This window comes from Rhododendron vialii, chromosome 9a (genome assembly GCF_030253575.1).
Source record: "Rhododendron vialii isolate Sample 1 chromosome 9a, ASM3025357v1".
NCBI lineage: Eukaryota > Viridiplantae > Streptophyta > Magnoliopsida > Ericales > Ericaceae > Rhododendron > Rhododendron vialii.
In genome coordinates, this window is record NC_080565.1 from 37,870,281 (window position 1) to 37,894,031 (window position 23,751).

General features: G+C 37.9%; 3 protein-coding genes, 1 long non-coding RNA gene and 2 other non-coding genes across 7 annotated transcripts; all 6 read left to right on the top strand.

The window, feature by feature from the left end:
* Window positions 1–531: 531 nt before the first annotated feature.
* On the top strand, window positions 532–5,206 carry LOC131301400 (glutamate dehydrogenase 2). Of its 2 annotated transcripts, XM_058327693.1 has the most exons (9): window positions 532–550; window positions 643–765; window positions 894–1,007; window positions 1,944–2,240; window positions 2,684–2,800; window positions 2,905–3,155; window positions 4,276–4,351; window positions 4,434–4,520; window positions 4,761–5,206. In XM_058327693.1, the coding sequence occupies exons 2-9, from the start codon at window positions 652–654 to the stop codon at window positions 4,944–4,946; spliced, it is 1,242 nt and encodes a 413-aa protein (XP_058183676.1). In that variant the 5' UTR covers window positions 532–550; window positions 643–651; the 3' UTR covers window positions 4,947–5,206. The 2 variants fall into 2 exon arrangements, with proteins under 2 accessions (XP_058183676.1, XP_058183677.1); XM_058327694.1 differs by lacking the exon at window positions 1,944–2,240.
* A 134-nt stretch (window positions 5,207–5,340) lies between these two features.
* On the top strand, window positions 5,341–7,047 carry LOC131301401 (light-harvesting complex-like protein 3 isotype 1, chloroplastic). The gene is made up of 3 exons (XM_058327695.1): window positions 5,341–5,921; window positions 6,352–6,489; window positions 6,591–7,047. The coding sequence occupies exons 1-3, from the start codon at window positions 5,567–5,569 to the stop codon at window positions 6,857–6,859; spliced, it is 762 nt and encodes a 253-aa protein (XP_058183678.1). The 5' UTR covers window positions 5,341–5,566; the 3' UTR covers window positions 6,860–7,047.
* Window positions 7,048–10,027: 2,980 nt separating this feature from the next.
* Window positions 10,028–16,331, top strand: LOC131301295 (uncharacterized). The gene is made up of 8 exons (XM_058327495.1): window positions 10,028–10,436; window positions 11,219–11,358; window positions 11,516–11,615; window positions 11,704–11,802; window positions 12,434–12,781; window positions 13,949–14,041; window positions 14,127–14,333; window positions 15,628–16,331. The coding sequence occupies exons 1-8, from the start codon at window positions 10,122–10,124 to the stop codon at window positions 15,889–15,891; spliced, it is 1,566 nt and encodes a 521-aa protein (XP_058183478.1). The 5' UTR covers window positions 10,028–10,121; the 3' UTR covers window positions 15,892–16,331.
* Window positions 16,332–17,288: 957 nt separating this feature from the next.
* On the top strand, window positions 17,289–19,672 carry LOC131301660 (uncharacterized). The gene is made up of 2 exons (XR_009191372.1): window positions 17,289–18,403; window positions 19,342–19,672. It is a non-coding gene; the product is annotated as an uncharacterized LOC131301660 (long non-coding RNA).
* On the top strand, window positions 17,588–17,690 carry LOC131302130 (small nucleolar RNA Z107/R87). Its single transcript, XR_009191605.1, has one exon. It is a non-coding gene; the product is annotated as a small nucleolar RNA Z107/R87 (small nucleolar RNA).
* On the top strand, window positions 18,147–18,238 carry LOC131302181 (small nucleolar RNA snoR31). Its single transcript, XR_009191651.1, has one exon. It is a non-coding gene; the product is annotated as a small nucleolar RNA snoR31 (small nucleolar RNA).
* Window positions 19,673–23,751: the final 4,079 nt, after the last annotated feature.

Consider the following 23,751-nt stretch of genomic DNA (forward strand, 5'->3'; position numbering starts at 1 on the left):
AATTATATGATTAGAAGGTTTATATTAGAAAGTATACTCATGAACGGACGGATATAAACTATTCAAAATTTGATTCGACAGTTGTATATGGTGTTGGGTTTATATGAATAAACAAAAACTGTTCTATTTTATAATATAGATTTATTCACTATTAAAAATAGCTAACAACTTGATTGTAACAATTTTTTCTCAAAATTTATACTCTACCGGAAACGCTGCACAGTAGTAAATCGTAATTTTACCAAATGACTGCCCAGTTTCCCTCACGAATCTTTTGGTTTCTTATTCTGGAGAGACAAATACTCCAAAAAGGAAGGGAGAAAGAAAGAAACTTTGCTTGTCTCTCCAAAAAGAAAGAAAAGAAACTTGTTTCAAGGCACCCTCTCTCTCTTCTCTGTGATTATCCAACTACAGTGCTATCCTAGTCAGTAGTCACGCGTACATGCGCTCTCTCTCTCTCTCTCTCTCTCTCTCTCTCTCTCTCTCTCCACATAAAACACGCATATATATAGCATCTACAGCTAACCCGCAGTTCAGCCTCAATCCTTTGATCCCATTAATTATCCCTCATTAAAGATTAATTTTCCGACAATTTGATCCAACTTAGTTTCTGGGTATTAGTAATTCTTTATTTTCAGCGATTTCATCCAAATGGCTATGAACGCTCTTGCCGCCACAACTCGCAACTTCCGTCAGGCTTCTCGCATTCTTGGGTTGGACTCAAGGATTGAGAAGAGTCTTCTGATACCATTCAGAGAAATCAAAGTAATATAATGTTTTGAGTATTTTTGAGTTATTGGGTCATTTTTTTCTTTTATTTTCTTATTTTTTTTATAATCTTGGGGATTGTTGAAGGGTTTTTGATCTTGTGGGGGGTTTTGGGTTTTGATCAGGTGGAATGCACAATACCCAAAGATGATGGAAGTCTGGTGTCCTACATTGGATTCAGAGTGCAACATGATAATGCCCGTGGACCCATGAAAGGAGGGATCAGATACCATCCTGAGGTGATTGCTTTGTTTCCTTCCCCTTTATAGACTTCTGCTCTGATGATTTGTTGCTTTTATGTTAAAGTTTTTTTTTTTTCCCTCCCTGTTTATGTTTTTATGGAATTGGGTTTAAAGGTTGTTAGGATGTCTATGGAGAATGATTTCATTTGTTTGGATGCCCGTAATCTTCATGTGGGGATAAAATCTAATTGCTAGAAATCAAATATTCCACCCAGTAATCTGATATTAGACATATTCGCATTCAAATGATTGTACTAGTTCAATGACCTTGCCCAAGAAACTTTTTTCTAAGGATATGTACGAGTGTTTGAAATATTTTTTCTTTTTCCTATTTTTGCTGTGTTAAGATTGACCTTGAAATCTGAGCTTACTACACCAAAGGGTTCAGATCATGTTCCTACTTATTTCGGAATCATTTGAGTTTGTGACAGATGTCTCATTTTTTTGGGATATCCAAACTCTGGAATTGCATCGTCAAGACAGAACTAGGCCATTTCGATGTGATGTAGGATTAATTTTGGATCACTTAAGGTATCAGGGAAGTCTTGATTGCAGCATTTGATATTAAACCACTTTGATGGAAGTATTTCCTAATGCATTGGCTTAACTCCTATACTTGGCTTCAATAATACCCTGATATCGGCATTACGTGAAAGAGTGTAGGCTTTGTGTTGTTTGGTTTGTTATCTGAACCACTAAATTCTTAAAATACTCCTTTCTAAATTACCGAAAGATCTTAGAAGTTAGAAAAATGATCCTTGAAGGGATATTTTGCAGTTCGATGGTCAAATCCTACCTTTCAAATTTGTCTAGTCACTTTAGCTCTAGCTTTATGAATATTCTATTTATTCATGCCAAGTCCTTACGAATGTCAGTGTTTATATTTCTGAATTAGATTGTGTAATGACATAGTCCTTATTTTTCTTGTACAAGGTTGATCCTGATGAGGTAAATGCTCTGGCTCAACTAATGACCTGGAAAACTGCCGTAGCAGACATTCCTTATGGTGGAGCTAAGGGTGGCATTGGGTGTACTCCGAAGGAGTTAAGTACGAGTGAGTTGGAACGCCTCACTCGCGTCTTCACTCAAAAGATTCACGATCTTATTGGGGTTAATGTGGATGTCCCTGCACCTGACATGGGGACTAATGCACAAACCATGGCTTGGATTTTGGATGAATATTCTAAGTTTCATGGTCATTCACTAGCTGTCGTGACCGGAAAGCCATTAGTAAGCATCCAAGTCAATAGCCAAATATCTGGTTCCTTGCTTTGGAATACTCCCACCATTGAATTTCTCGTTTGTTGTCACTGTTTCAGATGAGTACAAAAATCGTATATATTTTCTGATTTGTTCTTTGTTAGATAATTTTCAAAAACATAGTCTGCATGAATTAATTGAGATCTTTTTTATGGTGGAAAAAAGTCTTGAACTTTTTTTTAGTGAAAATACTCATTTGTTGACCCATTTAAAGGCACACCTGCACACAGACACTAAAAAGAATTGATTAGTTCTTGTAGACATTTTTTAAAAAGAATCACTTAGGTATACCAATTTTTTTAGATGTTTTGGAATGGTGGAAAGGGACAATTAAAGAGGGATGAAGGATTGATGAGAGGAAGGAATTACTTTGTTCCCCCAAAAAAACCTTATGAAGGATTTTCAATGCTCAGGATCTTGGTGGATCCCTGGGGAGGGAGGCAGCAACAGGACGCGGTGTTGTTTTTGCCACAGAGGCTTTACTAGCTGAACATGGAAAGTCGATCAAGGGATTGACATTTTCCATTCAGGTACTTTTCCAGATCGATAGTTTTGAAAGAGTCTTTTTTCCGAAAAAATGAAGGAAACTCCTTTTCTTTTTCCAAGTTATGTTGTTAAAGAAAATTATGTTCAGGGTTTTGGAAATGTGGGGTCTTGGGCAGCAAGGCTCATTCATGAGAGAGGTGGTAAGGTGGTTGCTGTAAGTGACATCACTGGAGCGATTACGAACCCTAGTGGGATTGATATACCAAATTTGGTTAATCATAAGGAAGCAACAGGGAGCTTGAACAATTTTGATGGTGGAGACGCCATGGATCCGGATGAAGTACTCGTAAGTGAATGTGATGTCCTAATCCCATGTGCTTTAGGAGGAGTTCTGAACAGGTTTGTTTCTTGTTCTTCCTAAAACCTCCTTACTTTGGTTTTAATTTCTTATAACCTATGATTGTCGGATTCTACAGTTACTGTTTTATCAGCAGGATTAGTATGCCATTTAGGTCTTTTCTTTGGATTCTCCATCCCCAACAACCCCCAAAACATAAAATAAAACAAAAAGATTAAGAAAACGACACCAAAAATCAAATAAGTAGTAAATTTAAAGATTCTTGGTCATGACTCAACTTGTAGACTATGGATGGATCATAAGTAATTTGCTTGATTCAAACATGAAACAAAGCTGTTAAAATTTTACCTCGAAGTACATACACAGTTTTTCTTACTTTTTCTCCTCGCTTCGAAGAGATTCTGAAAATTTCCATTTGGTGATTCAAGGGCACTGAATCATGGAATTTACCTTCTGGTTATGTATTGCTAGACTCAAATGAATTGTACCGAAACGTAGAATTTACCTTTTTTTTTTGTGCCAAGCATAATAGAACTTGGCTCAGGTACAACTTAAAGTTGCAATCTTGTATAAGTTCCTCATCTGGCCTTTTCATATTTTGGCTGCTTAAACAATGCAATTGAAGATAAATGCACCATTCAGGTACTATTCAACGGTAATGTAATGGTGGTGTGTGGAAGCTCCACTTCTTAGCTAATTAAACTAAGGCGCTGATATGTATCTCCGAAATAGACACAATAGGGTTTGGGAGATGATCTGTATGTAATCTGATGTATTCATGCTGCACATGATCCTGGAACAATTCAGATGTCCACAAATATGAAGAGAAATCCAGATTAGGTAAAAAGAAAGAATTGAGAATGGTTATATCATGAGTATATAGTGATGGTAGTCATACTTGGAAATTGTTTTATACCACATGCTATAAGCAACAAACCGAAATATGTTTTGAGCTTTATTTATCGGTCTTCATTGGTGGTCTGAACTTTGAATCCAGTAGCAGTGTGGATCAAATGAACTTTGATTCAGGAAAGAAGCATATCTTGCATCTGACAGTGGATTGAGAAAAAAGAAATACTGTGAACTCTTCTTTTGCTGCTTTGCATTATATCTAATTATCTATGCTAATTATCTTTTACCATTTCATATTTGCCTTTGAAGAGAAAATGCTGGGAAAGTGAGGGCCAAGTTCATTGTAGAAGCGGCAAATCATCCTACTGATCCAGAGGCAGATGAGGTAACATTTTTTTCGTACCTCTTAAACTTCTATTTGCGATAATGCATATCAACTGAACATTTAACTGTTGCTGTTATTTCAGATTCTATCTAAGAAGGGGGTTATAGTGCTACCTGATATATATGCAAATTCTGGGGGTGTGACAGTCAGCTATTTTGAGTGGGTTCAGGTAATAAATATTTCCAATCGACATTTATATTTCTGCTCAGATAATGAGCACGGGAAACCATGTGAACGAAGGGTTTTTCTTAGTTTTGTTACATTGGAATTGTTTTGAAAATTCTCAACCGAACAAGTTTTCCAACTTTTCCCAAGGAAAGAACCCATTTTGTCGGAAACATCAAAAAGATGTTTTCTTTTTCCAGAAACCATTACGTTAAGACATCGACTAATGATTTTGCTTGTGCAGAATATTCAAGGTTTCATGTGGGAAGAAGAGAAGGTGAACATGGAGCTTCATAGGTATATGACAAAAGCTTTTCGCAACATCAAAAACATGTGCCAGACACACAACTGCAACCTCCGGATGGGTGCCTTCACACTGGGAGTGAACCGTGTTGCTCGGGCTACAGTACTAAGGGGTTGGGAAGCATGATTAAGTTGCAGTCAATTCTTTTTTATTATCAAAATAAATTACTTTGTTGCAGCTTGATAGCCGTTTACTTCCAATCAGAAGTTCCTTCCGTCCTCTGCTTTCGTCATTTTAGGGATTTTTCACAGATGGTCAAGTGTAATCCTGGAATTTGTAGTATTCAAAGGGGTCTGTAAAATGTAATTGTTCAGCTGTATGAATACCTGAGGATTAGTCAATTTCTGCTATAGAAATCAGAAAATCACACGATGAGTGCTTTTTTTCTTTGTTTTTGTTTACGAAAGCACGAAAAAAAGAAACAGAGATGACAGAACTATGCCAAACAGGTCAAACTTGGTCCGATTTCCCGGTTTCTTGAACATAATTTCCCAGACTAACCAAATGCAGTTTACCAAAGCTTCAGTCCACACTATTTTATGTTCAATTTCTATGTCATTGAAATGGAAAACCTAATAGCAGATGCAGATAAAATAACCTGCCCATGACCATACTGACAAGAGTAGATAAGCTTTTTTATTCCATATCATGGGCTTCTTCCTACTTTTTATCCCCACCGAATCTTCAAACAAAATCAAAGCAGAAACCACACAAAGCAAAAGAAGAACTGTAACTTCAACACATCAATGGCTGCCATTGCCATTACTGCCTCAGTTCAAAGAGCTTGCAATTGTCATCATGTAACCAAGAAACAACCACCTCATTCTAGGCCGGCACGCTCTTTCGGAACAAAGCAATCGACCCGTTTTGTCTCTCCGGATAGTGAAGGGAAGAATGGTTTTCCCGTTGCTGAAGAACGAGAGAAATCTGCTTCACTTATTCAGAAGCCAAAGGAAGCAGAGGATCAAGTAAAGCAGAACATGGGTGGTGGAAATTTCAGTCCAAAGGTGTTCGATGACAAACGATGGAAGAATGGGACATGGGATTTGAATGTGTTTGTTAAAGATGGAAGAATGGATTGGGATGGTGTGATTGTTGCAGGTAAGAGACATTTCTAATCATATGAAAACCGGACTCAAAAAGTACATGGATGGACTCCATTCTACAAAAGAGCAATGCTACGGACACAACTTTATAAACACAACTCCGGAAACAGGATGCATATGCGTTCACATGCATCGAACGGCTCCGGACACAGTTGTGTCCAGAGTTCTGTTCCTATACTTCTCGTTTACATTGCAAGCATGCACTTTCTGTGGCCGAGTTTGGTACTGTTTTTCCTATGCTTTGTAGAATTGCTCTAGTACTTCAACACTTTTCTTGAACAGCAGTTCAAGAAACTGGAAGAATTTATATTCCACAAAGCCATTCTCATTCAAGTTTAAAAAAAAAAAAAACAGATTTCAAAAGGAAACAATTCCATTATTACTGTGCTTTACTGCTTTATGTGTTCCTTCTGTTGGTTTTGTAGAAGCAAGAAGGAGAAAGTTCCTTGAACTGTATCCAGATGTAGCAACAACCCAAGATCCAGTGGTGTTTAGGAGTTCAATCATTCCTTGGTGGGCATGGATCATGCACTCCCACCTTCCAGAGGCTGAGCTGCTCAATGGTAATAGTACTCGAACTCGGGCTCCGTTTGGTTCGGTCGAAACTGATTACTATTTTTTTGGCATTTGCAACCATACTCACATTCATGGTACTTTTGCCCAGGTCGGGCAGCGATGGTGGGATTCTTCGCGGCATACTTCGTCGACGTGCTAACAAGGCTCGATATGGTTGGCCAAACCGGCAACTTCATCTGCAAGGCCGGTCTGTTCTTCACCGTCGTCAGCATAATCCTGTTCAGGCGAAAAGAAGATTTGGAAAACATACAAAAGCTGGCCGAGGAGGCCAATTCCTATGACCAGCAATGGCAGGCTTCTTGGCAAGATCAAGATTTGGGCGCTGCAGGCACTTCAAAGCAGAGTGGGAAGAAGTAATTCGAGCATTTCCGAGACGCTTATCGTCTACCGTTAATTTAACATACTTCCATTGTAATCTTTGCAAAAATCCGGCAAGAATAGGTTCTTACGCGTTACTCACCCGTGTACCCATGAGTTATTAGTTATTTTGATGGGATGTCGTGAGTTATTAAAAGGAAAACAATGGCCTGATTAGTGATGATGATCGAATTTGTACGCTCGTTCTGTACTTGACTTACGAGCTCATGCAGTACCCCACCCTGCTCTCTTCAGGGGCTTATGCACTCCACTTGTTGTCTACTAAACCAGCGTTAGAACCAGCGAGCGAAGCCTTCATTAAGTCTCGTATGAATTGATCTCATAAGAGTTAGATGGTCTTTGTGAGTTTTTGAACCTTAGGCTTAAGATAACGCTGATAAGTACCACTGAGCTCAATTTTTAGGTCGGATAAAATATGTTATATGTTCACAAACGCTAACATACATCAAAATGCAAATGATAGCAGCCGCCCAAACACGACCGGATATTCTTATCGCATAAAACTTAAAAAGCCCAAACAACACAAATGATCTTACGACAATGTAGCCCTCTAAAACGAGCCTAGTTGCGTTAAAAACCTAGGACCACGACCAACCAACCTATCACGCCGACACCCCCACCTATCCTATGCTGTTGGCGCAAACTAGCAAGGGGCCCTCGGTGTCAATTTTATTGTACTTACCATGGAAAAGGATAGGATAAATGAAACTCGGTTCATGAAAAAAAATGAATGGTCCAGATTTACAGAAAAGGGATTGGATGATCCTCTCCGGTCCAAATTTTGTAACGGAGGAAACAATCCGAATATGAACTGTACGGTGAGAAATTCAATGGTTCAAATCTACTTGGGACTCTTTGCATGAAAAATTCAAATTCAATTCTCCTAGCAAAGAGTCTCAGAGCAGATCCGAAACATTGATTATACTTTATGAATTCAGATTGCGATTATCTCTTAGAATATTTAAATATCCATTCTCTTTATCCATGCCATGTAAGAATTCATCCCACCCTTTTTTCATGCTTATGTTTTCATCCTCTTAGTGTGTGAAATACCCTTGTTACCCCTTTGCTTGTTTGATTCCTAAATTAAAGGGATTCAAATGAATACCACAGTCCTAGATAAATCTTCTTTGACTCCTAAATTAAAGGGATTCGATTTCATATCACAATCCTCCAATTAAGTGAGAAACAATAGGATGATTTCAAAATTTTTGAATGTGTAGATCACCAAATCCCAATGATTTCTACATTCCTTCTTGATAAACAGTCTTTTTGAATTTTAAAATTTTTACATTCGTCTTAGTCCTTCTCCATCCTTTTTCCGCAATGGCCATCTTTGCATGATAAGTTGACCACATCTTTACATTTTTTCTTCATTATTCGAGTTGGCCAACCGGACAACAAAAAATCATATTTTTCATTGATCTTATTACACAGAACATGGCTAAATTACCATAAAAAAAAGAAAAAAAAGATGACATACTCAAACCATTACATGGTTAAATAGTTAAATTACCATGACATTACATGGTTAAATTACCATGACGATTACAACGTGAACACGATAAATATCCCATGATTCGAACAAATATTTCATGGTAAATGGTTCAAATATGGTTAAATTACCATCAAAACAGGTTATCGTGATCAACGATTCATGGTGAAATTACCATGTCGATTTCAACATTTCATAACGATTTATATACCGATAGGAACCCAACTTCCAAAAAAATCCATATCCCTTGTTGCTCCTCTGACTATCAGAAACCCATCATGCGGTATTGTCTTTGGTCAAATCCACTGTTGATTGTCAAATATTACGATCAATAGAAGGGCTAGAAGGCGGATCAAAAAAAATAAAAATAGAAGCGCTAGAAGATGGATGAGAAAATAGTGGCTACTCAAATCCCCTATTCAACTGTTCGAACAAATACCCAAAATCAAATTAGTGTTGTTATAGATTTACAACAATAGAAACCAACCTCTGTGAACTCTTCGAAACACATCATTGGCAGCATCTATGGTAGAAGAAAACCCATTAACAAATGTACCAGTACAATACGAAAAGATAGGGAACCCCGACAAATCTGTGATTCGGACGTTTGACATCGCCGTTGAGTTCGATCTTGGCAAACCCATCATGGTGGAGGAGGTGGAGCACCGATCCACTCCCGGTTTGGCAACAAGTGGGCCACCATCGCCAGGTTCCACAACGTCCTGTCGAACAACGTGATCAAGAATCACTGAAACTTCGTGCTCAAGCGGAAGCACGCGACGGCGGCGATCGACAGTGTCAAGGAGCGCGGCGGTCAAAGAAGCCGCTCTCTCCAAAATCTGCAAATATGGAAATGGAATTTGGGGGGTGGGGGATGTTGTTTAATGCTTTTCCCAAAATTTATGGGATTTGTTGGGTTGATAATCTTGGGATCCAAATTTTCCAGAATTGAACGTAAATCGTGGGACGGAAATCGTGATAATCTCACGAGGACGAAAGGGATTAAGATTTCGTCCCTAATTTCAACGCTATATATATATATATATATATATATATATATATATATATATAACAACAACAAAAGGTCAATAATGGGATAAAAACTAGTACGATGATGAAATCATAATTAGTTCAAAACGGGACGACAAAATCTTAACTCTGTTAGGCTTCTAGAATGAATAATTAAGCCTCCCTTATCTCTTCCGGTCCAAAACATGAACCGGAGAGAATCCGCTTCCGAAGAAGAAGATAGACACTTGGATCAAACAATTATAACTAATTAACAATTGAGCTAATTTTTCTTTGAACTACTTAAAATATTTTAAATTTATTAAACGACTTTGATTATTTTATGTGGGACTTCCGAGTGGATCCTACAATCAGATGTGGAGTCGAACTCTAAAAATCCACACTCAATATAAAGCATTTAGGTGAGAAATTTTTCGTATTTGAGCGGGTACCATGCGGCAGTACCTGTCGGAGATCTCAATCGTCCAAACGTGTTTCAGCCCTTTACCCCACCACTTTCTCCTCTATTTTTCTCTCTTTAAATCAGGACCGTCCAAATGTGAACACATTTGGACTGCTAGGATCCCCGCACACCCAAAAACTTCTCTCCATTTAGGTAATTCTTCCCACAAGCAATTCGTTCCCTTTTTTTTACGGTAAAAAATCCACTATCAACGCACGCACGTGCACACAATTTCTCTCTCTCTAGATGCAGAAGACCTGTTCTCCGTCGCCGACATGCCTGCTCCCCCACCAACCTCATCGCCGCCGCAACTGAACGATACCTCCGACGTCTCGGCCGAGCGCCGGTTCCGTGAGGCGGAGGACCGGCTGAGGGAGGCCATCGAAGAGCTGCAGCGCCGCCAGCGCAGCGCACGGCAGCTCCACCAGCTGCCCTGCGACCACGCCGACGAGTCATGTGTCGCCAACGCCATTGGTAACCTCTGCCAGAGCTTCCTCCTGTCCTACGGTGTTCGCGTCGGCATCGGAATTTTACTCCGCGCTTTCAAACTCGCTCGCGGGAAATCCTACTCGTCCCTTCTTGATCTCAAGGTCTCAACTTTTCCTCGATTTTCTAGTTAGGTTTAGTTATCAGTTTTGAGTTGGTGTAACTGATTTATGATCAGTTATCACTTCATCCAGATTTATGTTGCAATTACCTTTTGAAGCTGGGAATTTTCAGATCGCATGCATTTTGGTTTCGACGCAAATCAATACTGTAAATAATTAATTCAATGGAGATACCGAGATATTCAAGTTTCAACTCAATAATCTTTAAGGAACGAACTAAGGACCATTTTGATAAGCCGGATTAGACGTGAGATTGGATTACAAATCTCACGGCCAGTCATGTCCAGTGTTTGAATGTTACAATTCAGGGAAATTTTGTGTAATCAAGGAATAAACAATGCCATGATATACAACATCATTAGAGGTAGGAATCACCTATAGGTGCATTCGCTGTACTGTGTTTGTTTTCTAACAACTCGACACCTAGGCACATGCGATGCGTGTGCAAATCGTGTTATGTAGAGGAAAAGATAAATCTGAAATTTGGGATGTGAGTAGGAAATAGGGAGCGGAAAATTTTGGGGTGTCCTAGCAGTAGTAGTTTGGGAAGAACAAAGTATGAGTCAGCCTGAAAACTGACGTTCACATCAAAAGGGGTGTTCTCCTTACAGTAGTGGTATATTAGTGCAGCAGGATATGCTAGATTGTTCTTATTTTCCTCTTATAGGATAAAGAGCATCGTTGCTTACTAATGCATGTGTCCTTATGGGCAAGCATTTTGACGATATTCCCGTGCCCTAAAGGTTGACATTTTACTTCTGCAGCAACTTGTCTCAGAAAAAAATCTGATAGTAAGAGAGGAAGCATGTCGGATTGGTTTACTTTTTGGAGGATTTACGGGATCGTATCATGCCCTTCGATGTTTGTTGAGAAAGTTGAGAAAGAAAGAGACACCAATGAATGCGTAAGTTTCATGAAGAAACACCTTCTATTTATATGTTTGCTTTTGGCTTTTTGTAAGTATTATCTTTTTCAATCTTGTTTTGAGAATACAAAAGCTCTTGATGCTTGCCATATTGTGTTCCGTGTATTTGACTTTGTTGAAGGGGATGATGGGGCAGGATTTTAGCAGGTTCAGTAGCAGGTTTATCTATTTTAGCATTGGATGATTCAAATCGACGGCGTACCCTTGCTTTGTATCTTTTGGCTAGGCTTGCTCAGGTAGATGTTTTATTTCTACATTTCCTTGGTTCTCTGTCAGTGTTCCATTAATGGTAGAAATCATTTTTCTTTGTACCCTGGCTTTTAGTGTGCTTATAACTCTGCAAAGTCGAAGAACAAATTTCACTTGTGGGGAAGCCATTGGAGACATGGAGATTCTCTGCTTTTTTCTTTAGCATGTGCTCAGGTAACACCCTCAGTTTTCCCATTTGTTTATCTGGCCATCTCCTAAATACAAGACACTACCTTACCTTTTTCCGATGTCGGAAAAGTTTGTTTAAGTAGATGATTTTAGGGTTGTAAATAAACATGTTTTGGGCAACTGCTCACCCTTGTTAGTTGGTTCTCATCTGAACATAGGCAGTGGACAGAGGTCGCACCTAGTTCACAAGGCTTCTGCTAATAACGTGGTTTGAGATTGGATAAAAAGTATGGAGGTTTGCGCATACGCGTCCATGCATTCCTTCGTTGTTGGATACTGTTTGGAGAGTTTCAATGCCGAAGTTTCATTTGTACTTCTTAATAGGAATGAAATCATCCATTTTTGGATGCACTCGTTGTATGTATTTAACTATTTATGCAGCCTTGACGAGAATTCACCCTGCTAGCATTACCGCTAAGCCAAATTCTGCCTAACTGTCAAATTTCTTACATTGTTGTGGGCACCTCAACTCGTAGCAATGATTGATTTATCGTTTTAACCGGAAAGTAAAAGATGGTTTGAGTTTCCAGATTTTTGCCTCCTTATAGGATCCTCCTATATTTTTGTATGATAAATTGACTTCAAATGTTGTTGTCATCAATTTTCTTTATACCAGGTCATGTATGCTTTTGTAATGCGTCCAGAGAGCTTGCCAAAATCATATCAAGACTTTATACAGAAAACAGGGCCAGTTGCACGGCCTGTATACAAGGCTGTGAGGGATTGCTGCAGAGGTTCCCGCGTGGATGTTGCCTCACTATCTGCTTTCCTAGCTAGCAAAAAGGGTCACAACTTTGTAAAGTTGGAAGAGTTCCCTTCGATCATTCCCTGTTCAATAATTCATCCTGATACAAATTCATGTCTAGCTCACAATGCTAGAGCAGCATCAGCAACTTTTAGAAAGACATTTCCGCTTTATTTCTCTTTGACGTTTGTGCCATTTGTTGTTCTGCGCTTGCAAAAGGTATTGCCTATTACTACTAATTTTATTTGCATTTGTTTTTAGGGTCTGACATGGAAGCTAGACAATTAGTTTGGAAGCTGATAAGCTCATTGGTGACCTCACCGAACCCTGGACGTTCGGAAGGATGTCGTTATGGCCTTGTCGGAGTCACTGACTAAAATAGAAATAATGCATGTCCCTGTGAAAGATATGCAAGCTATGTTGGGTTTTTACTAGTGCAATTTGATAAGTCATTGTAATGTCACGACTAAGGAATTTAAAGCATGTGGTGCCTTGACTAAATTTGTCCACGATATGTTGGCCATCGTCTATTTGTGACAATAATGAAGCTGTAAAGCCTCTTTACATCAATCCAATTGAGGTTTCAAGGACTTCAGTCAGCATCTTTCACATCATAAAGTACATTGCCGGGAAGCTAAGGTCCAATAGCTTAGCTGATAGGCTAATTACAAAGACTACCTGATCTAACAAATACTTTTGCCTTTTTACTGTATCCTAAAGAAAACCATGGAATCTATTACACGCGTTGAATTCCGGTAAAACGTGAGAAATTTGTACCATTATTGAACCTTAAATGTGTTCCTTGTGGTCCAAATAAGAGGCAAAACCACCAACCTTAAGTCTCTTTTAAGGAACACATCAGATAACTACAACAAGAAGGATGTTAGTTGAATGATTTAATTGTTTAACCCTGGTATTATTGCTTGGATACATGTTGGCTGCTTTCTTTTTGTGAGAACTACATAATGTGTACATGTGAATAGTGTAAGTGTTTAATAAATGTGTGATCCTGTGGGTAGAGGCATCACAGATGACAAATTTTCAATCTATTCACAATGGACCTGTGCTCCTTTTGTTGAATATGCACAAATACGGTTAATATGTAGTCCAATAATAAATTTTGTATGGTTGTTGATTCATCCAACTTTTATGGTTGATGGGACACTACTGTTATCATCCCAAAAGTGCGATCTTGACTCTTTCCCCAATGCGGGGTATATTCTCTTTATAGAATAAGAACTGTGAAGTATCCTCGTGGCTGTATTATGTTGTTCTACCCTTTTATCAAGAATGTGATGTGTCTTAGTTTGCGGCTTACATATTATTTTTTTCGGGAGCTCTTTTGGGTTATTTAACACGGTGATTTTTATTTTGGATCCACTTTAGTTCATGGATGCTCCTGTCCGCACGTGTTGGCTTGCTGTTAAAGGAGCTGTTCGATCAACCTCATTTTTGTCGGCTTTTGTAGGAATATTTCAGGTAGGTTTTTGCTTAAAATCTTGTGTGTTTGCATTGTCCGGAATTTGCACAACTGAAATTGTAAACTTCTATTTGGCTTTGCAAGGCGGTTATATGTCTGCATAGAAAGGTGGCAACAAAGGACCACAAGCTTGTGTATTGGGTTGCAGGTGGGATGGCTGCCCTTTCTGTGTTACTAGAAAAGAAAGCTAGACGTGGAGAACTCGCATTGTATGTTCTTCCTAGAGCTGGAGATTCTTTGTGGTATATATTAGTGAATCGCCATTTTCTTCCAGATATCAAGAACGCTGAGGTATTACTTTTTTACGACTGGAATTTTCTAGCATTAACTTGGAAGTTGGAACCATTTAGTAAACTTCTTTGTGCTTCTTTATTGGAAATAGGATGGACTTAAATGCCTTAATAAACTAGTGTTATGCAAATTCATCAATTCTTTTCTTCTATCTTAATTCAATTGCCTGTAAACCTACGAAGCTCTTACAAAATGACTGATGTCATTTCATTGAAGTTGTCTGCTATGGTTTTGTCATTTTCAGTAATTGAAAAGGCTATAGGAGAGAGATGAATAGAAATATTGGAGAAAATGTTTTGGTAAGTGTGGAAAAGGTATAGAAAATTCTGATTTTGGGGGCACTATTTGCACCTTAACAACCGCCCAATGGACTGTTGTTGGTTAGCATGATTGCCATTAGAGCAACCACACATGTTGCTTTTTTGGAGAAAATTTGTTGCCATTTCTCAAAAATGGCAAAAGAAATGGCAACTACCACCCCACACTCACAAACTCAAAAGTTTCTAATGCCATTTCATTTGCCAAATTTGAGATAATATAAGGCAAAGTTGCCATTTTTGATTGAGAGAGGAAGAAAATTGAGAATGGCAAAATGGCATAAATGGGTGTACCACCCTTGCCATTTTTGTTGGTAAAATGACACTATTCATTGGCCAAAAATGAGAATGGCAAGGGTGAAATGAGCTCTTGATCTTTGTTACGTGGACTTCTCTAAATCTATCGAGTACCCATGTTGGATAACTCCACTTTCCATGAAGGTTATGGGATATGTATCTCTTTTTTTTTTTGGTTCAACGGTCGGGTTGTCTAAGCCAGCTTACGTGCACCTCGACTAATCCCCTTCCTGCTCCAGTCAAAGGCAGGCCATCCACTATGGGAGGTGTATCTGACATGTGTAATAGGATATCCACCAAATATGATACCAGGTAATTCAGGTTTATCAGATATAATAATAAGAAAAACTCTGACAATGTGGATGAAATGCTCGATAACACATTGTGACCACTGACCACATTTTACTCTTTAAACAACGTAATCATACTAGCGATATATATATATATATTGCTCTGTCTATGTATCTTAAGAATGGAATTAGATGAATCCGACATGTAGATATGCACTTACACCCGATGTCCATTCGATATAATGTAGCTTTTGATTTGTGCCAAAATTCACAAAGATTGGAGTTGCTATTTTATTTAGTTTAATCTTGGGTACTGTTCATTCCCTAAAATTGTCCCCTACAGCACGAGAAAGGGAAAATGCCTTAATTGTTCATTTCCTTGCTTTGTAGGTGGCCCTATTCTGTGCATGCATGGGGGGAATAATGTACTATTTAGAACATGAACCAGATACCATGGCTCCATTTCTCAGAGGCTTGATCCGGCGCTTCCTTGCCAGCAGAATCAGCAATCCAGGCACTACTTCAAATCGAAGTGCTTCTTACTCGTACTTACAAGCCTTGGATGCCATGAAAAAGACAAAATTACAAGACAACCGAGATGCTGAAACTTCAGCTTCTGAGAAATACAATCTTGAATCCATTCCTGGACTCTGAGCACCTCTTTTTCACAGTTGCTTATTCACCATTTTCAATTGGTTTCCTTCATTTCCAATTTGTTGCCAGAGCAGCCGAGTTCTGGTACCATTATATCGATATCTCAACCGGAGGGAGCGATCGGTATTTTCCATCCTTCCGGTTGCAGTCTAACATTTTCAGATCCTAGAGACTTGGTCCTCATTCAATTTTGGGTCCTCCATTATTCTGGGTCCTCCATTATTTCAACTAATACTGTCCTACATGGAACAAATGTTGAAGAAAATAGCTGATGTATTTTAGAATCCCCTTATGGTTTGGCCAGGGATTTTTTTTTTTTTTTTCCTGCATGTAAATATGAACAGCTTGTATTGGTCTGATAATAATCTCCCTGCTTTCGATGGAAGAAAAGATTGCTATCAGCGTCTGCTAAGAATGAGATGACAAGTCTTTATCGTGTCCTTTCTCCCTTCAGAATCAAAACATCTTGAATTATGGATACGTGATCACAATATGCTACTTGTCGTTGCCTTTTGGGTCGTGAGATCAATTAAGTTGTGCACAAGTTTGTCTGAACATTCAAATCGTATAAAAAACTTTGTACTTGTTATCATTGTGGAGTTCTAGAGCCAGCATCTTTAGCAAATATAATGCAAGTGCTGCAACATAGTCCAAAGGAGAGTAATGGGCATTCTCTGTATGTTTCCCGTTATGAGGTATTCCCCCCCTATAACTCATGTTGTTTTGAGTTAGCTTTTTGCACATCTCGACTAGTCATGGGAATTGCACACCTCGACTGATCATGGAAAATGCACCTCGACTAACCAAGGAGATCCTATCCCATAGTCTATTAGCGAAGAGTTTGATTGAAACTGGAACTAAGTTCTGTATAAACCGATCCCATGAGAGTGACCATCAAGTCAATTTCTTGGGCTAGTATTTTTTATGTTTGAATTGTTTCGGTTCGTTTGGAAGGTGAGGAAAATAAGGAAAGGGGAGATAAAAGTTACTCCTAGTAATTTTTATGTTTGAATTGTTACGGTTCATTTGGAAGTTGTGGAAAAGAAGGAAAGAGAAGATAATTAAGAAGAAAAATGTTGGAAGAAATGTAAAGAGGAAGTTTAACATTTTCAAACTTTATTTAACTATTTTTTTTCTCTTTTTTAAAATCAAATAAGAGGAGAAAATTCTAATTTATCCATCCCTTGTCTCGTTTTCCTCTTGTTCCAAGTAGACGGTTTGCTGCGAAATGCGAAAGACATCTATTAACGGTGTACCGACCGTCACACAGGGTCAACTTTGAATTCCTCACGGATGATCCGAGACGTTCAATAATTTTAAAATATTTTTTTGGGTGTGTCCGCAAGAAATATACTCAATCCGATACGTATAGGTGTTCGATTCAATCTTCTAATTCCTCGTTCAAATTTCGGGATCGTGTGATCTTGACCCGACGCGAGAGAAGTACCCGCACCAAACACCGGTCCAACGACCCCCCGCTTCCCAAACACACCCTCTACGCTCATAAACCCTAACTTAGGCCGTATAAATACTTAGCAACCAATAATCTTTCCTAGGGTTTCTTTCTTTTCTTCCGTTTTTGTGCTACACCATTTCTGCGTTCTCTTGTTGAAACTCGAGAGAGATCGCAAAGCTAGGGTTTTTTCTTCTGTTCTTTTGTTATGATTTCTCCGTTTTGTTGTTGGCACTCGAGAGAGATCGCAATGATGACTCCATAAAATTCAAGCTCAACAGACCGTATTGCAGGTTTCTCTGTTAGGGAAATTTGCGTGTCGACAACCCCGCTGAACTGAGCGACTCTCTCTCTCTCTCTCTATATATATATATATATATATATATATATATAGTTTAGATGTGGTTTACCTTGTATATTACCGATGTTCATATCGATTTGTACGTATAGCTTTCGTTTATGCTTTGGGGAATAGAGGTTGCGATGAGGATAAAAAGCTCCCTCTTATTGACTGTTAACTGTGAAGTTTGAGGAATAATGCTGGCAGAATCGAACCTATGACTTTTAGGATGTGTTCTACTTATTTTTTGAATTAAAGGTAATGTATTGTGAGAAATGACCTGTCCCGTGGGAGAAATAAGTACTGTACTTAAAATATAAAAACCGTAGCGAAACAAAGCCTGCCTTACTTGCTTTTTTTTTTTTTTTTCCTAAGTTTTTGGTAATTTTTGGCTGAATATTGCTTACCAGAATAATCAAAAAAATTTCCTTGTTTTATGAAGTCACTCTGCTGATTGTAATACAGATGATGATGATGCAATATTAGGTTAAATCCAACACTTGATCTGAGGCATTGTATGTCGATTGATGCTAAACCTTTGCTTCTGAATCTTATTACAATACAAATGATTTTGGTTTTAGAAGCCTGCCTATTATGTATTTCTTAGTTTAAGATTTGATTTGATTAATTTAGTTACTATGCTGCCTATTATGTATTTTTAGTTTGAGAGATTTGGTTGTATTAGTTTTGTAGGCACTTCAACTGTGATTATCTCAAAGGTATTATACTAAATCATGTTATTTAGTAAGCATTCCACTTTTGGTTTGCTTGTTAATTGCTTGCATAATTGCATTCTAGAATGGTAGCTTCCGCGCCCTTTTCATTCTGGATTGCAAGGAGAGCATCATGAGGCGATGAAGAGAGGAATAATCCAAAGACACCATCGAACTCAACTTTTCGAAGTTGCCGATGAGAATACTATTTTTCTGATATAGAGTTACCAGTCTCTTTGACAAAATCTTTTTACTTGCTTTGTTTTAAGTACCTCTTAAGTTGCATTGGCGTACAATTGCTTGGGGTGCTTCATATCTATTTCTTTGAATATCTCAAGATCCTGGTTAATTCGTCTGGGGTTTTTGACTGCCATTTAGGGTTCTTAATGTTTCTTTCTATTTGTTTTCAGAGAAATTTGGATTACAAAGGGCTCGATGAATAGAGAGGGGAGAGCTCTTTCCAATTTCTATGGCTCTAAAAATATCCTGTAGGTTTTCTGCAGGATGCCCTGTCATCAAAGCCCTACACAACAAATTTTCCCTGTGGATTTTCTCAGGAAAATGATGGCTTCATAGTACGGGTTTTGTGCGCCATCTTCACAAATCCGCCTCCAAACGCCATTACATCTTAAGATCTTGTATATTTCCTTTTGCATGACTTTTCATTGGGAGCATGATTAAAAAAAAAGTTTTTGTTGAATCCCACATCCTACTTTAAAAAAAAGAAGAGAGTTACACATCCTTATTGCTTGAGCTGGCAGTTGACTTGATTATCCTACTAATAACAGTATTCTTCTTCACATCACATAAATGGTTATGGCATGTGATGGAAAGAGTAACTGAGCTAGCTAGTTGTGGTTCACAGATTTAATGAGATTATGTTTCTTGTGAATGCAGCGTTGCTGTTTAGTCAGCTAACTTATGCATCTTGTTCTCGATGTTAGGTTAGCATGTTTGTCTTCTGTCTCCAGTCTGGCATTCGTTCTCAGCATAAAGGGTAACAGGTTAATGAAATGGCCTAAATTCTTGCAAGGGAAACGGTGAACGAAAGTAATATTATTTGGTATACTTAGTCTGGGTTGGTCGGTGGTTCCATATGTTGGACTCGGCGAGCTGTATTGGGGTGCATCATGTTTGAAGGTCAACTGCTGTCGCTGGAATTTTTCAAGTGGTCTACTGTTTCCTAGATTCGTGATATAAAGATGAGTACTTATTAGGCCTTAGAGCATTTGCAATGATAATAATCAAAATCAATAATCAAAATGTGTTACGTCAGTATTTGATTATCTATTTAGTTCATAATTAAACTTAACATTCTTTATTTTTACATTTCTAACCAAAAAAAATTTCATAATATATAATGCACATTTGTTCAATCGCAAACGACTTTTAATCACACTTGATCACCCCAAATTTTTTCTCTCGATGAGATGATTTCAATGTGTTGTGTATTGCGTTTTGAGTTTTGAGTTTTGTTAATTGAGTCTGGTTATTGAGTTTTGGTTATTGGTAAAAGTTGTTAGAGCATTCACAATGTAATAATCAAAATCAAAAAGTTGTTAAAGTTAGCAATGTGTGTTCTAAAAAATATTTATATTGTAATAATCAAACTTAGTAACCGATCAAATTTTAGTCTTTGGATAATCAAAACTAGCAATCTTATGGCAATAATTAAATTTATTGTATTTTGGATTTCTCAATAAAGTACACATATCATGGGAAAGTAAAATTTACTTTCCATAAAGCAAGTGCTTTATTAGTAGGGGAAATTCACTTTTCACTTTGGCAAATGTTTGTGCATTTAATAATCTTGATCACTTTATGAATCTTAATAATTGTGCATTTAATAATCTTGATCACTTTATGAATCTTAATAAATGTTCTCCACTTTTATTTGTTTTATTAAAATGCCATTCAATATAGACCATTAAATTGAAAGAAAAAAATTGACCGTTAGATTTAAATTATTGCCAACTCATTTTGATTATGGGCAAAAAGTAAACAAATAGGACTTGACATTGCAAATTTTAGCAACTTCTAAATGAATAATCAAAAGATGATTTGACAATTTTTGGTCATCTAATTTTGATTATTATATTGTGGATGTTCTTAAGTTTGGTTGTGAAATTTGGTTATTTGCTAAAAGATTTGTAACTTTGTTTATTACAATGTTAGAGTTAGGTTCCGGTGAGGGATTCCTCATTTTATTAAAATGCTGGACTCTCCTTCCCGATGGAATTTTGATGATCCGAGTCGCTCAAAGTGATCAGAACGTGATTTTAAGGGTCTACATGAGAAATCAGCAAAAAAAAATGACCGGAAAGGGCTTCATCCGAGCAGTTTTCATTGAACAGTTAAAAAAAACTGCTCGGATGACGCCCTTCCCTGTCATTTTTTTTGCTGATTTCTCACGGGGATCCTTAAAATTACGTTCTGCACATATTAAACGGTTCGGATTTTCAAATTTTGATCGGAAAATGAAAGTCCCCCATTTTAACAAAATGAGAGATCCTTCACTTGAAAATTTCTCTACAATGTTAAGTGTTTTTTTAGTATTGTTGTTAAATTTACTTATTCACAATTATTTATTTATTACAATGTGAATGTTTTTATAACCAGACAATGTGGCCGTAGGACTTGGCCTACGATAGCAACCGGTCCACTAAAACCCAATACATCACCTTGGGGTTGCCCAATACGTCACCTTAGAAAGAGGGTACTTCAACCGAGTCGTTGATCTCTCAATAATGAATAATGATTTGGACAAATGAAAATAGATCTCTCAATAATGATAACTTGCCGGCTAGTTAATCCTTACTGGAGTAGTTTCCAGACTTTTAGAGCTGGATGGAAGTGCAGTGCACTCATATGGATCTCCAAAGAAATATTTGCATCAAATGCCATTACCCCCCAACTGTACCTCAAGGGGACAGTTCTCCACTGGCGCGCGATGGTGTGGAGATCAGAAGGCATGTGAACGTACTCGCCCACTCGGGCAGTGCGAACTCACTCATTCTGTGTTGAATTTAATGAGTTTGGGTCCAACTTGAGGAGGGGGCCTATTCTACACACATAAGCTTTCAGGGCCGGTTCTGAGATTTTAGAGGTTTAAGACGATTTTCGAAAATGAGACCCTTAGTAATTGTAAATGAAAATCCAATAAAAAGTCAATAAATGAACTTTTCAAAACCAAATACATGTATGTATTCTTGTCAAATAAAAAATACATGTATGTATTCAATGCGGAAAACCCCACAAAAGATACAATATACCACAATATTTCAAAAGCATTATTATCTTTACTTAAAAATCACTCTTCTTGCGGTTTTAGCAACAAAAGTACTGATTATGCCCTCACAATCAATCAAAAGTACTGATTATGCCCTCACAATCAATCTCCTCTGCCATTTCATTCTCAATAGATTGGATGGCCAGTCCATTTAACCTTTATTGTGACACAGTTGAGGGAAGATAAGACTTGATCAACTTCAACCTTGAAGGGCCCCAGAGATCTGCAGCGATTCCGTGACTTTTTATTCCTCCTTTTTGTTTTGTTTTTTCCTCCTTTCCTTATTTCATTTTTACTGGGCCATTAAGCATTAAGTGTAAAATGTATTCTTGAGTTTAAAAATGGGCTGTATAATAACAGTACTCAAAACAAGTGGAGGCCCTACTTTTTGGACATTTTGGAGGCTTACCCAACTCACGTGAAGCTAATGGTTCACATGGCTATGGGTCCTGTATTAGCTGATGCCCAACGTGAGCTGGGCTCATGTGAAATTGAGCGTGATGGGACCTACGTTGTGACGCTTGTGGCATTTCACACATGTTGAAACTGCGAACTCAAACTTTCGTCTCCAGTTTCATTTGTGTTTTTATCGGAAGTTTCACTTTCTTCCAATTTTGACCATGACTCAATGCCTTATGCAACCACTACTGCTCCCATGTCATGGATTGATCTTTGGCGGAATCAAGATTTTCGAATAGGGGTGCCGACAATTAAAAGTTCAATCAAGAATCTTATTACGCTAGTGCATTTACGGGATTTGGGCCTCTGCAAGGGTGCCAATAAAATACAATTTCACTACTTCAATCAAAGACGGTGCCAATAAAATACAATTTCACTACTTCAATCAAAGATGGAACTATGTAGGAGCATACGGGGGGTGGCGTTGCGGGGTTTTTTTTTTCTCCAAATTTTAATATTAATAATAGTTGCTTATTTTATTTGTTAAGAAAACTTGGATATTGTATTTTGCATTTAGTATTATATAGACATTTAAATACTTTAAGAATGTGTTCGCTTCGGGTCTCAAAAACCCAATTTCTCTCTTTGTGCACAGTATTCCATAAATTTTCTTTTAATTATTAATCTCATTTTTTTTTCTATCTTTCTCTACTTCTGTCACGACCCAAAATCTACCTTGGAAGTCATGACCGGCCAAGCGGGTGTTAAGCCGCCAAAGGCCTGGTCATATTCTAGTTTAGGGATTTCTCGCATCATTGCCAATTAAAACCATATAAACAAAGAATGCGGAAGCGTAGAATAAATAAGATAATCCCAGAGCTTCTAAGTGTATAAGTATAATAAATACAAACCATTAGACACCACTTGATTCTCCACGGTTATTCTAGAACCTCATTCAGTCCACAACTTGCTATCTACCTTAACCTAAAAAATTGGAAAAAGTTTTCATAAGCCGAAGCTCGGGTGAGAAACGTATACCAAGGTTACAAGTTTGACCATGGAAATACCCCACATTATAAAATAGTTCAAAGCAACATTTCAAATATTTCGTTGACCATCCAGTACATGCATTTTTGTCCGAAAGCTCATTTCTTCAGTCCAAGAGATGGACCCTTTTCATTTCATTTTTCTTTCAACTTTTGCACTTTTGAGCGATAATAGCATTCAATGGTATTTTTGCCAATCGGTTGGGGAGCGACCCCATTGAAAAGTGGTAAGATATCATTACCCGGTGATGCCTGGCTACATCTCCTACCTTATTACTTCACGCCACTAGTATCTTTACCCGTCCCCTAGCGCTCGGGACACCGTTTGAATGAATCATATTATCATGAGCATGTACTAGCAACCAGTAAGAATCAAGTTTCCAAAACATATTGTCGTGGTCTAATTTAACTGAGACTCAAAAGATTTATAAATCAGCCATCGCATGCATTAACATCAATTAAACCAAATAGGAAGTTCAAATTCCATATTTTTCAGCAAAATCAAGCAACAACATCTCATTCCAAAATTTTAGAAAATACATGTAACTAAAGTATGCGCAACTTACCAAAAAGAAGTAGCAGCCACTTTACACGCATCACCTCACTTCACACAATACTTC

What these genes read in the sequence shown, in the direction of transcription:
- LOC131301400 (XM_058327693.1), top strand. Translation starts at nt 652, where the DNA reads ATGGCTATGAACGCTCTTGCCGCCACAACTCGCAACTTCCGTCAGGCT. An exon ending in GGATCAGATACCATCCTGAG is followed by an intron (nt 1,008 to 1,943) that starts GTGATTGCTTTG and finishes TTCTTGTACAAG; the next exon opens with GTTGATCCTGATGAGGTAAA. An exon ending in GCTATTTTGAGTGGGTTCAG is followed by an intron (nt 4,521 to 4,760) that starts GTAATAAATATT and finishes TTGCTTGTGCAG; the next exon opens with AATATTCAAGGTTTCATGTG.
- LOC131301401 (XM_058327695.1), top strand. Translation starts at nt 5,567, where the DNA reads ATGGCTGCCATTGCCATTACTGCCTCAGTTCAAAGAGCTTGCAATTGT. An exon ending in GGATGGTGTGATTGTTGCAG is followed by an intron (nt 5,922 to 6,351) that starts GTAAGAGACATT and finishes TTGGTTTTGTAG; the next exon opens with AAGCAAGAAGGAGAAAGTTC. An exon ending in AGAGGCTGAGCTGCTCAATG is followed by an intron (nt 6,490 to 6,590) that starts GTAATAGTACTC and finishes ACTTTTGCCCAG; the next exon opens with GTCGGGCAGCGATGGTGGGA.
- LOC131301295 (XM_058327495.1), top strand. Translation starts at nt 10,122, where the DNA reads ATGCCTGCTCCCCCACCAACCTCATCGCCGCCGCAACTGAACGATACC. An exon ending in TTGTTCTGCGCTTGCAAAAG is followed by an intron (nt 12,782 to 13,948) that starts GTATTGCCTATT and finishes GATCCACTTTAG; the next exon opens with TTCATGGATGCTCCTGTCCG. An exon ending in CTTTTGTAGGAATATTTCAG is followed by an intron (nt 14,042 to 14,126) that starts GTAGGTTTTTGC and finishes TGGCTTTGCAAG; the next exon opens with GCGGTTATATGTCTGCATAG.